Genomic DNA, 13,049 nt, shown 5'->3' with positions numbered 1-13,049 from the left:
GTGGAGGAGCATCCAGCCCTTCCAAGGTGGGGTGTCTGTAGTGTACCCTGCACATGGTGGCCTCTATCCATGTTGGAGGCAGAGAAAGGATTGTCAAGAAAGAGATATGGAAGGCAGAAAAGAGCCAATACCAAGGAAATTCAGGGCCTGAGGAATCCATGTGAGCTTGGGGCTAGAAGGATGGGGATCTCAGCCCTAAAATGCAGTTTAAACTAGGGAGGAGGGAGGCCCCAGCTAAGAGGTAGGACCTAATTATTTCCCTGGGGCCTGGGAGGACATGGAGTATCCAGCCTGAACACCCCTCTTCTGGGTGTAAGGGTGCATGGTGCAGAGGGTGGTGGAATTTTCTGCACCACTTCTATCTTTGCATCCTTTAGGGGCAGCAACTCATAATACAAGGTAGACCTAGTCCCACACTTTCAGCCTCTATCATTCTTGGCTTCTAAAACCCTTCGTGCACAGCACGTTATTCTCTGCTCTCCTTTGGTACAATTCCAACACTTAGAATCCCCAGGCCCACACTGTCCAAACTTTATACATCTAGAACCCCAACTCTTAGCCGTCTGTATGTTCAGACTTCTCTCAGTACCCCTCAACAGCCACTCCACATGCCCTCTCTGTACCCTCCTACACCTTCATTCTATCTACCTCCGTATTCATTCTGACCCCAGCCTCTACCAGACTTCTTCCAGAGAACTGCTAGTCACCCCTCCTGCAAGGCCAGATGAGCCAAGGCCTGGTGCCCCCCTAGTCTGGCCTGTCCCGCCCATCCCTGCCGGCTGAGTCAGGAGGCAGGAACTGGGCGGGGGGAGGCGCCGAGCTGAGCCGGAGCCGGAGCCGAAGCCCAAGCCAGAGTTGCTGGGCAGAGTGCAAGCCCAGTGGGCCGGCACCAAGTGGCCCTGGGCCGGTGGGGACACAAGGCTTGGGGCCAGAGCAGGTCCGGGCTGACCGGGACTTACCATGGACGCGAAAAAGAAAGGTAAGACCCAGCTAGGGGCTGCGAACTCTCTGAGGCAGGCCAAAGGGATGCGGGCGGGATTCTGGAGGCCAGGGGTGCGTCTTGCTGGAGAGGGTGGGGTGGTCTGCCGAGTATCCCTTCCCGTATAGGGCTCGGGTGAATGCTCGAGTCAGTGACTTAGTTTCCTAATCTGAGCCCCGGGAAGGTGGAGAGGGGCGGAGCACTTCTTGTCACTGCCCCCACCCTGGGAATCCCCGAAGCCCCTCTGGAGGACTCTGGCCCATCTGGAGGACTCTGGCGTCGTTGTGCCTGGGAGCCGGTGGGAATCAGCAAGCAATTTAAGCTGGAGGCAGGGGTGGGGGTCGCGGGAACCCAGCCAGTGCTGGCTGGGCCGGTCCTGCAGCATTGCGGGGGAGTTGGGGGGGGGTGCAGCGCGCGCCCTGCCCCGCTTCGTGACCTCTCGCGGCCTCCCGGGTGGGGGACCCTGGCCGCTGGTCTTCTTGGGGGGGACCGTCTGGGGCAGGGCTGAAAAGGCCGCCCCGCCCCCGGGTAAACAGGCGCTTCCGCACATTCTTCGAGTGCCCCGCCCCTTTCCTGCCCCTTCCCAGCCAGGGAAGGGTCCCCGCGCAACACCCCCTTCCTGCCCCGCAGCAGGCGGAGTCCGCACCTCGGCAGGAAGTAGGGGCTGAGCTGAGGCCACGCTGAGTCCGAGGCCGAGTCACCCGCGGCTGCCCTGTCATTATCGGTGGGGCTGGCAGGCCTGAGAGTATCCAGACCCGAGCCCACTGGGGCACCTCTACTTGGTGATCAGGAGCGACCAGCTCCTGCCCTGGAAACTGAGTTTGGGGAGGGGACTTCAGGGACCCGATCGGTACTTGACACCTTCCCCCTTTCTCCAGGGAGCCCCTCGCGGACTCATTCCATGATGTCCCTGTCGGTGAGGCCACAGCGCCGCCTGCTCAGTGCCCGGGTCAGTAGAAGCCAGTCTTTCGCAGGTGTCCTTGGCAGCCACAAGCGAGGGCCCAGGTACGCAGTGGATGGGTGGGGAGGTAGTTAATGGTGCCCAGGCCTGGAGCCTGACTTCAGGAGTGTGTAGAGATGTTGGGGGGTGAGCACTCCTGTTCGTTCCTTTCTGAGGAGCATCTTCTTTTTAAGGAGCTTCCAGGTCTTCAGCCCACCACCGCCAGGGCCCCCACGGAAGGCCCCAGCGCTTTCCCGTGTATCTAGGATGTTTGCGGTGGCCCACCCAGCCCCGAAGGTGCCGCAGCCAGAAAGGCTAGACCTAGTGTATGCTGCACTTAAGCGAGGCCTGACGTAAGTAAGCAATTCTCTGCCCACCCCTTGTCCTAGGATCCCTCCTCAACCCCCAATGTCTGCTGGTAGGGACCTGCCCCAGCCAGGCACCTTCTGCTTACTGCTGGTACCCTTGGGCAGTTTGAGTCTGAAAGGTAAGCTGAGCCAGGTGCTATTCCTGTAATCCCCAGAGGCTGAGACAGGAGGATCTCTGTGGGTTCAAGGCCAGCCTGAGCCACATAGTGAGTTCAAAGCCAACCCGAGCTGCATAGCAAGATCCTGTCTCAGAAAAACAAGTAAACACTAAACAAAGTGAATGGTAAGTTCACTTGTCACCTCTTTCCCAGGGCTTACCTGGAAGTGCACCAGCAAGAGCAAGAGAAGCTTCAGGGGCAGATAAAGGAGTCCAAGAGGAATTCCCGGCTGGTGAGTGATGTCGAATGCCTGGTCTAATGCCCTTTGTGTGTGGTGTGGGGCCTGGGCAAGGCCATGCCTATGTGAAATCTGGGTTATTTTCTGGGATGACTGAGTCCAGGTATAAGTATAAAAAGGGGTGTCAGGAAAGGTGGGTATCAGGAAAAGTGAGAGGGTTTCTATCCCTAACTTCTTTATGTGCACTTCATGCTTGGAGTTCAGTTTCTGCTCACAAGAAGTTCCAGTGGGAGAGGTTAGATCCTTACAGTATGACAGCAGAGTATGTTGTAATGGTACTAAAAGAATGTCAGGGTTTTCCTTATGGAAGAGATCAGGACTTGCCAAAGGATGAAACAGTTTTGTTCAATGTGGAAGAATGGGTCTGGATGAGCAAGGCTCCTTCTCATACCTCCTAGGTAGCACGTCTCATCTCTCTCATTTCCTTTGTAGGGCTTCTTGTATGACTTGGACAAGGTGAGTGTATGTACAGTGGTATTGGAAGGGGTTGGCTCATGGGGAGGGGAAAGGGCCTTGGGTCTCAGACCCCGCCTGATCTCTCCCCCAGCAAGTCAAGTCCATTGAACGCTTCTTACGACGATTGGAATTCCATGCCAGTAAGGTACTTTGTGCAGCATACATGCAGAGGGATGGGGGTGGGATAATATAGGGAGATGGGGTGGAAGGTAGTTTGCTAAGCCCTGAATGAAGAATTCCATTGTTGAGTCCTTGTTACCCCATTATTACCTCACTCACCTCTAAGATTGATGAGCTGTATGAAGCATACTGTGTTCAGCGGCGTCTTCGGGATGGTGCTTACAACATGATCCGTGCCTATACTACTGGGTCTCAAGGGAGCCGAGAGGCCCGGGACAGCCTGGCTGAGGCCACTCGGAGTCATCGAGAATACACAGAGGTGAGGGATTGAATGCTGCGGGCAGAACCACGGGGTATGGCAGGCCTGGCAAGACCAGACTTTTATTTTCTTCTATCCCTGCTTCTCCCTCCCAGAGCATGTGTCTGCTAGAGAACGAGCTAGAGGCACAGCTGGGCGAGTTTCATCTTCGAATGAAAGGTACTGAGCTAGTGGGGGCAGGTGGAAGGCAGAGAGTGTGCTCGGGCCCTGCCAACATGGCTCATCTATTTTTCTCCCTACTCTAGGGTTGGCTGGCTTTGCCAGGCTGTGTGTGGGTGATCAGTATGAGGTAGGAGGCTGTGCAGAGGAGGGCTGGGATGAAATGATCAAAAGCTGTAGGGTTGCCTCATCCTGTCTCTTTCCCCAGATCTGCATGAAATATGGCCGTCAGCGCTGGAAACTACGGGGCCGAATTGAGGGTAGTGGAAAGCAGGTGTGGGACAGCGAAGAAACTGTCTTTCTTCCTCTGATCATGGAATTCCTGTCCATCAAGGTGATTCCTCTGCTCAGGACATCTTAGTCCTGTGAACTACATAACCTTATGAATGCATTGTGACCCTCTTGTGACCTTTACTCTTACTCTTGTGACCTTCCCTATGCCTCTATGGTCCTATGAATGTGTGGCTCTGTGACCTTAGATTTCTTCATGATTTCTATGGCCTTGAGAAAAATCTTTGACTCCTATATACCTCATGGTCTCCTAACCCTGTAACCCCTCCCATGATCTTCTGACCTGGTGAATATTTGATCCTCTGAGACTGTATAAGGCTGTGGTCCCTTGAGATCAATGGCCCTACCAATATGACCTCTACAAACCCCTTAATCTCAGAGTGCTTCAAGTTTCTGTGGTCCCATGACTCTCAGAGGGTCCCATGACCTTACAATAGTCCTTGGACCCTATGACTATCTTATAGCTTCTATGCAGATCCAGACTTCTGATAGCCCAGGAGCTCATGGTCCTTGTACTTATGTGACCCCACCCTGTACTTTTGGCTTTAGGTGACAGAACTGAAGGGTCTGGCCAACCATGTAGTTGTGGGCAGCGTCTCCTGTGAGACCAAGGACTTGTTCACTGCTCTGCCTCAGGTTGTGGCTGTGGATATTAATGACCTTGGTACCATCAAGCTCAGCCTAGAAGTTACATGGAGGTTGGTATGGCTGAAGAGTTTAAGAACAGGGGCAGGAGGGTTGTAGCACTGCTAATAGGAGTCCTCTTCCTTTTCAGCCCCTTTGACAAGGATGACCAGCCCTCAGCTACTTCTACTGTCAACAAAGCTTCCACTGTCACTAAACGCTTCTCTACCTATAGCCAGAGCCCACCAGATACACCCTCACTTCGGGAGCAGGCCTTCTATGTGAGTCATAGCCCAGACCCAGGCCTCACAGTCTCCCAGAGGATTTTTATTTTTTTTATTTTTAAAAAAATTTTATTTATTTATTTGTGTGTGTGTGTGTGTGTGTGTGTGTGTGGCCAGCTCAGCCCACCAGGGGGCAGCCCTGGCTGGCATGTGGTGCTGGGGGATTGAACTGCTGTCCCTTTGCTTTGCTAAGTTTGTTCTAAGTAAGTGCTTTAGACCACTGAGCCATCTCACCAGCCCCCCAGAGGATTTTTAGAGATGGTCCTGAAACTCACTCTCTCTCTCTCTGTCCCTCTCTCTCTCTCTCTCTCTCTCTTTCAGAACATGTTAAGGCGACAGGAGGAGCTAGAGAATGGGACTGCATGGTCTCTGTCATCAGAATCTTCAGATGACTCATCCAGCCCACAGCTCTCGGGGTCTGCCCGACATTCATCAACCCCCAGGCCCCTAGTGCAGCAGACTGAACCTCTGCCCATCCAAGTTGCCTTCCGCAGGACTGAGGCTCCCAGCTCTGGGCCCCTGGATGAGGAGGGGGCCACGGCCCCAGCCCTGGCCAATGGGCATGCTCCCTACAGCCGGACTCTGAGCCACATCAGTGAGGCCAGTGTGGATGCTGCCCTGGCTGAGGCTTCAGTGGAGACTGTGAGCTCAGAAACCATGGCTAGGGGTCGAAGCCCACCTACACACCCAGATCCCATCCATAAGGAGCACAGTAGTCATGTTTCTCTCACCCTAGACACGGGCTGTTCTGCTGCAAGTCCCACCCTCAGTCCTGCCCTCACATCTATAGGTCCTGCTCCATCTGCACATCTGGACTTAGTTCGTAAGGCCATAGAGTCTGCCCCTTCTGAGGTGCCAAGCCCCACCAACACTACCACAAGTTCCTCCTGTAGTGCCATAAGCCCTGTCAATAGTGCTCCAAACTCTGCTTCCACAACTACAGGCTTTACCCATAAGCCCATGTCTTCCACTCTCACCACTATAGGCCCGCTCTCCAGTAGTACAGGCCCAATCCAGAGCACCACTATCCCCACCCACACTACTCCAAGCCCCATTCATACCACTGTAAGTCCCACCCATACTACAGCATGTACCACACACGTTACTGCAAGCTCCACTCACTCTAACCCCATCTCTACCCACCCTTCTACCCCAAGCCCCATCTCCACCCACCCTTCTACCCCAAGCCCCATCTCCACCCACCCTTCTACCCCAAGCCCCATCTCCACCCACCCTTCTACCCCAAGCCCCACCTCCACCAACCCTTCTACCCCAAGCCCTAGCCCCACCCATCCTACCCCAAGCTCCACCCACCCCACTCCAAGCCACACTCATGCTAGGCCAAGCCCTAGGAAAAACACAAGTACCACCCCTACTACTTCAAGCCTCATTCCTGCTGTCACAAGCCTTACCCACAAAGTCAAAATATCAGCTCACACCACTACAAGTCCTATCCCCAGTGCGATAGCCCCCATCCAGACTACTACAAGCTCCACCCTTGCAACTGTAAGCCTTTTGTCTTCTCAAGACCTTGCTATACTCCCTAGCACCTCCGTAGGTCCCACCCTCCCAGGCACAGACCCCTTGCCCTGTAGCCAGGCAGACCCCACACCCCCCAGCACACTGTACCCAAGTTCTACTTGTTTTGATTGGAAACTTGGAAGTCCTGCCCCAGGTCCCCAGGAGCCTATTATTCAAAACCTAAGTCCCCTTCCTTCTCCCTCAGTCCCTGAACCCCAGCATTCAGAACCTAGCTTGGCCACAGCTACCCAAGCTCCAGTCTTAGAGGCAGCTGGAGGGACTGGGGACAAAAGGCTGGAGGATGCCCTGGGGGCTTTAATGGCTGCCCTGGATGACTACAGGGGCCAGTTCCCTGAGCTGCAAGGCCTGGAACAGGAGGTGACTCGGCTGGAAAGTCTGCTTATGGTAAGAGAGGCTGGGCTGGGGCAGCGCAAAGAGGGCCCCGCCTTTCCAGCAGTGGGAGTAGCTCTGACCTCCATAACCTCAGCAGAGACAAGGCCTGACTCGCAGCCGGGCTTCCAGTCTCAGCATCACGGTGGAGCATGCCCTGGAGAGCTTCAGCTTTCTCAATGAAGATGAAGATGAAGACAGTGATGGTCATGGAGACAGGTGAGAAAGCTAAGCAAGAGAGAGGCCAGGCAAGGGGGAAGAAATGAAAGGGAAAGGAATGAATGTAGAGGAAGAACAGATGAGTTGGGATGAATGCAAGACAGGAAGAGGTGAGGTGGGGCCAGGTGGAGCACATGAGGGTGTGTTGCACACACCTCCCATGTATATCTGTTGTGTCTTTCATGCCCACATCTCTTAACTCCATCTGTCCCCAGAGCTGACTGCCCTACTCATCCCTGCAATGTTTGCCTCCCCCACCGATCCCCAGCAACTTGTGAGCCACTTGCCCCTCTTTCACATGGCCTCACCTTGGACCTACCTTGTGGAGTTCTCTCAGTGCCTCCCCGTGCAACCTGCATTCCCCAGCATCAGCCCCCTCTGTCTCGACCTCGACTCCTCCGCAGGCACAGGTCCCTCAGCTGTCAGTCCCAGAGTGGCCTTTACCGATTTCCATTTGAGAGTTGTCCCTGGTCCCTTTTCCCTTGGCTGCTTCCCAGGTCAGGGCTTCATGCCTTGCACTCTTCATGGTCCACATTTCATAGACCATCCCACTTGCAACTCTACTCCTGCCCATCCAACTCCCAGGAGCCCCTGCGGGCCTAGCTGGAGGTGGCAGTGGGCAGGCTGATCAAAGACTCCCACTACTCCTATAAGTACTGCGCGCTGATTGTGCCGCTGGAGTGTCTCTACCCACTACTCCTGCTCACATCCCTTCACCCTATTGGAAGTCTGTGAACTTACCTATTGCCTGTTGTTTGTGCATTGTCTGTTCATTATGGGATGGGCAGAATTTAATAAACACTGTGGACCAGATGGTGATGTGTACTCTTGGGGTGGTTGACCCCATTTACTTCCCAGGCCCTCAAGCAGCTTGGAGGCTGGGGTTGAGGACAGCATAGACTCACTCTGTGCCCACCCCCTCAGCACGGGGTGTCCAGCTCTAGATGCTGCCTTGGTCCAGCACCTGTATCACTGCAGTCGCCTCCTGCTGGTGAGAGTAGTGGTCTTCCCTCTCCTCCCCTTCCCTAGTAACCCTGGGAACTGTGCACTGTAGTCCTGACCCTCTGTATCTCCTCTGAGTTCCAGACCCCGGGGCCCTAGAACCCTGGCAGCTGGCTCACGCTGAATGGAATAACACCCACAAACCTCTCCCACTGCATGCCAGGACTGCACCTGTCCCAACCCCTTCCTGAGGTTTTTGCTACTTGGCTACCCCTCTTCCAGAAACTGGGCACATTTGGGCCCCTGCGCTGTCAGGAGGCATGGGCCTTGGAGCGGTTACTGCGGGAAGCCCGAGTGCTTGAGGCAGTGTGTGAGCTCAGCAGGGTATGGGAGATCCCTGCAACTTCTGCCCAGGAAGGTAAAAGCCTCCTTGTTGGGCTCTGGTGTCTACCCCAAAGCTCCTACTTCACCTTACCCCCAATGATGTGCCTGTCTTCCCCAAACCCACCTGCTCTGTTTCTAATGGTGTCCTGCATGCTTCACAGTGGTGCAGTTCTCAGCCTCTAGGCCTGGCTTCCTTATCTTCTGGGACCAGTGTACAGTGGGACTAAGCCCCTTCATCTGCCCTGTGGAGCAGGTGCTCCTCACCTTCTGCAGCCAGTATGGTGCCCGTCTCTCCATGCGCCAGCCAGGCTTAGCCGAGGCTGGTAAGTGAGCTGTCTAACTGCCCCTTCTGTTCTTTGGCTCCCTAGTGAGGGACCTCAGGGAAGGCTAAGTCAGTCCTCAAAGACATATAGGCTGTCAGCAATAGTGGGAAACTGAGTGAAGGCTTGGGCCCATGTAGGTAAAGTATGAAAAAGCAGTCCCTGGAGATGAGTGCAGGTTTGGGTGCATTCTCTTTCTCCCAAATGCATGGGTTTGACTGATGTTCCACTGCCTCCCACAGTTTGTGTGAAATTCCTAGAGGATGCCCGAGGGCAGAAGCTGCCCAGGAGGCCCCAGCCAGGACCTGGGGAGCAGCTCACCATCTTTCAGTTCTGGAGTTATGTAGAAACCTTGGACAGCACCTCCATGGAGGCCTATGTGACTGAGACCGCTGAGGAGGGTGAGGTTGTGATCCTGATCACAAAATGGCCTAATCTGTGGCTGGGTGTAAGGGTGTGGGTAAGGATGTAAAGACGACCTTCAGAGATTTCTTGTCTTAGTGCCTTTGCGCAATACCCTGTTCCTTCTTTCAGTGTTATTGGTACGGAATCTGAACTCTGATGATCAGGCTATTGTGCTGAAAGCCTTGAGGTTGGCACCTGAGGGACGACTGAGAAAGGATGGACTTCGGGCCTTGAGTTCCCTGCTTGTCCATGGCAATAGCAAGGTCATGGCTGCTGTCAGCACCCAGCTCCGGAGCCTGTCACTGGGCCCTGCCTTCCGGGAGAGGGTGAGAGTGGGCATAGCTCCCTTGAGGGCAAAGGTTGGGGTCTGGACTCCCAGTGTCTGGCTAAGTCTGTCCTTCCACCATTGCCCAGGCCCTCCTATGTTTCCTGGACCAGCTTGAGGATGAGGATGTGCATACTCGAGTGGCTGGCTGCCTGGCCCTGGGCTGCATCAAGGTGATGCCTGCCAATCCATTAGTCCTTTCTCTGCAATCCCAGCATCCCCATCCTGGGCACTTCCCATCTGTTCCATGGACCTTACTTCAGTGTTCTTCTTTGATAGGCTCCAGAAGGCATTGAGCCCCTGGTGTACCTGTGTCAAACTGATACAGAAGCTGTGAGGGAAGCTGCCCGGCAGAGCCTGCAGCAGTGTGGTAAAGCTGGGGTCTAGAACATGTAGGTTAAGTAGATTCTGGGACATCTTGGCTGATGGGGAGAGGTGAGATAGGATCAGAGATAGAAGGGCCAGGATGAGACTGTGGCCACTCCTGATCCCATGTTTACTCATTTCAGGAGAAGAAGGACAGTCTGCCCATCGACGACTGGAGGAGTCACTGGATGCCCTGCCCTGCATCTTTGGGCCTGGCAGCATGGCCAGCACAGCATTCTAAACTCTCTGCTGCTGGCTCCCAGGGCCCTTGCCCCACTTTCAGGGCTCACCAGGCACTGGTAGGGAGGATGAGTGCTGGCTCCAGACACCCCTCCCCACAGATTCCTATCAATGAAAATCTAATATATTCTGTTACCCTGGGGGTTGGTAGAGTCAGCACCTGCAGTCAAGTGCCTCCCAGCCTCGGCTCAGCATAGTCCTTGACACAACAGTGTCCAGGGCCTGCCCATCCTGCCTCTGCCTCACCATATCCCCTGGTTTTGTATTTTATTTACAGAGTTTTACAGAAAATAAAAAAATTAAAAAAAAAAACAAAAACAAAAAAACCTTTCCTACATGGCCTGCTGCACTCCTAACCCTCTGCTCTAAACCTCTCTTATGCACCCTTCCTGACATTGGTGTGTCCACGCTTTAGCTGTGACTAGTGCCTTGCACCCTGGAAATCCTGGTGCAAGAAAGCTCAAAGGCTGGAACTGAGCTTGGAAAGGAAAGCAAAAGGGAGTAGGAGGTGTTGCTGAGTAGGCTCAGCCTGAAGCTAACCCTGGGATCTATAGGCCCCTAGTAGGTCTGACTGGAGCTGTTCCAGAGAAGGGCCAAAGAATGCCAGTCTCAGGCAAGAGGAGTGGGCTGGAAAACCTGGCATGATGTGGCTGAGCTGGCCACAAGGGGGCAGCAATACTTCACCAACTGATGCCAGGCTTCAGGGTGTCCCCTTCTACTTAGGCAGCTTTCTGTGGAGATGCAGGAGGAGCTCCAAGAGGCTGAGGAGAGACAGATCTTTGCCTAGAAGAGCTGGGTGTGGGAAGCCAGAGACCCAGACAACTGCTCTGTGACCCAGGAGAGCAAGTTTCTTCCCTCCCCAGTTTACTGCCTTCTCTGTAATAACCTGCTGAACCCTGTGGTCCCACACAGCCAGCATACTGCTGCTTCAGGAGGAAGGGCTCCCAAGAGAGGGCCCTCCTCCCCCAGAACTGCCTAGCACAAGAATGCATTAACCAGGAGTCTGAAAGTCACAAAGGAGGAACTTGTGGGTGGGATGGGACTTGTTCTAAGGACAGCCTGAGGGAAGCCTATGTCCCACGGCTAGAAAAACGGACCCCATCTGTTATCTCTTGCTTCAGAACTTCCATTATCCAGGGAAAGGGAGGCAGTGCATAGGTGCCCCTTCCCAGCCCCCACCTGGTGTTCCACTGCCCTTAATGGTAGCAACAGCAGTGTAACAGCATGTGCACAGAGGCGTCACGGGGAATGTATGTGTGCCCACACTCCGGAAGAACAAAGGTGCCAACAGCCACAGGGGGAGGGGGGTGTTGGGCAGGTGACCCAGATCCCTGGAGAGCTCTACCCCCAGTACTTTAGAGCTGTGTGTGAAAAGGTTTGACTGGGCCCTTAACCGCCTGCTGGGGAAGCCACACTGAAGAAAAAAAAAAAAAAAAACGGGCAACAGGAAGGAGCACAGGAAACACCTGCTTGTGGATGCAGGTGGCTCACTGGTAGCAGCAGGCTGAAGGGTGGAGGCAGGCAGACAGCACTCACGCTGGCACAGTGCTCTCTCTGTAACTATGAAGGCTGGGACAGTGCAATTCAGCTTTTTGGGTGGTCAGTTGGGTTGACATGGAGTAGATAAGGCAATCAAGTGAGAGAGCCCAAGCCAATGCCTAAAATTGGTCACATCTTTGCCTTCTGGGCCCTTGTACGATTTCAGTTCCAGAACCACCAAAAGCCTCTTAGGCCTGAAACCCCATGAGAGGCCCACTGGTAGGGCAGGACTATGAGTGGTGGGTGGGGAAAGAGGAAGTAAACACTGGCTGACCAGGTCCTGGGAAAGTACAGGTGGGGTGACAACCAGCACAAGCTCACAGCTCAACCCATAGGACAGGGAAGGGTCTGGGCCTGATATGGAGGAAAAAAATTCATCCCAGCCAGGCACCAACTGGGGATGTTACTGAAAACCTCTGCTTTTCAATGGTGGGAAGGAAAAGAATCCTTCTGTCCTCTACAAGGAGGACCAAAGCTAAGTTTCAGCTTCAGTAGAGGGTGGCTTTGAGAGCCTAGGTGGGTAGGAGATAGAATTAGGGTACAGTGAGTACAGTAAGAGCTACAGCAACAGGGAATAGACCCTCAGGCCTTTTCCCTTTTAAGACTTTCTGCCTTAAGAGTAGCATGAATCAATTCCAAGACAGCCACTTGACCTCTCATCTGTTACTTCAGTCTTGCTATTTTCTTTCCTTTGCCCAGGCCCCAGTCAATGAGATGGCAGAAGGCAGAGAGTACTCTTGTCCTCCTACTTCCCTCATATTGTCAACCCCACAGGTCTCTACACAGCTGCCCAAAGCTCTTCCCACCACCTCCTACCTTGCAGGCTGGGAAGACACTTGTTTTTCAGACTCAGAACAACTGATCTGACAGTGATCTGTCCTGGAGCCTGTGTCAGCCCCAGTGAGGGGACCAGTGGAAGTGGCCCCCCAAAGCCTGTGACACACTGAGAGGTACCCCATCACTGGAGTCCACAGCCATGCCTTGGCCATCATCTTCAGGACTCTGCCCAGAGGAAACTGCTATGCACACACTTGGAAAGAAAAAAAAAAAAAGGGTGTATGTGTGCCAGTTTGAGTTGGTCTAGGATAGAATTTATTGTTTTGGTTGTAGGTGAAGCCTGCCTTCACACCATCTTTTCCTCCTGCCTTCTTCTAACCTTATTTTTCCTCATCTTCCATTCTTCCTCACATATTCAAAGCTGTGGAAAACCAAAAAAAGAAAGAAAAAAGGACATGTTTGTGAAGGCAAAGAAGCAGATGGGCTGGCACGTGGGAAAAGGACTGCTTCTTTGTCTCGCCCACAGAGTGGGGGTGCCTTCCTTGTTTCTGTCTGGTGTGTAGGCACAACTTGCTGAACCCCAGGCATATGTCATGTTCCCTCCATTCTCTCCATCTTACAGACAACCCTGGAGTGTCCTGCTCAGGCCATCCATCCCACATGGACAGGAGGAGGCTCTTGTAGC

General features: G+C 53.9%; 1 protein-coding gene across 2 annotated transcripts; it reads left to right on the top strand.

The window, feature by feature from the left end:
- Positions 1 to 830: 830 nt before the first annotated feature.
- On the top strand, positions 831 to 10,346 carry Ripor1 (RHO family interacting cell polarization regulator 1). 2 transcript variants are annotated; one of them, XM_004625867.2, is made up of 23 exons: positions 831 to 979; positions 1,858 to 1,984; positions 2,114 to 2,272; positions 2,599 to 2,677; positions 3,116 to 3,139; positions 3,231 to 3,284; positions 3,426 to 3,578; positions 3,674 to 3,737; positions 3,824 to 3,867; positions 3,946 to 4,071; positions 4,578 to 4,726; positions 4,804 to 4,933; positions 5,258 to 6,023; positions 6,216 to 6,862; positions 6,945 to 7,066; positions 7,925 to 8,057; positions 8,291 to 8,426; positions 8,554 to 8,715; positions 8,955 to 9,113; positions 9,247 to 9,443; positions 9,532 to 9,615; positions 9,722 to 9,812; positions 9,952 to 10,346. In XM_004625867.2, exons 1-23 carry the CDS (start codon positions 961 to 963, stop codon positions 10,047 to 10,049), a joined length of 3,723 nt encoding a protein of 1,240 aa, XP_004625924.2. In that variant the 5' UTR covers positions 831 to 960; the 3' UTR covers positions 10,050 to 10,346. The 2 variants fall into 2 exon arrangements, with proteins under 2 accessions (XP_004625924.2, XP_004625922.1); XM_004625865.2 differs by having other exon boundaries at positions 5,258 to 6,182; positions 6,369 to 6,862.
- Positions 10,347 to 13,049: the final 2,703 nt, after the last annotated feature.

Source organism: Octodon degus, unplaced genomic scaffold (assembly GCF_000260255.1).
Source record: "Octodon degus isolate 3935 unplaced genomic scaffold, OctDeg1.0 scaffold00011, whole genome shotgun sequence".
Taxonomy (NCBI): Eukaryota; Metazoa; Chordata; class Mammalia; order Rodentia; family Octodontidae; genus Octodon; species Octodon degus.
Note: the sequence above shows the minus strand (reverse complement) of the source record. Positions and strands in the feature narration are given on the sequence as shown.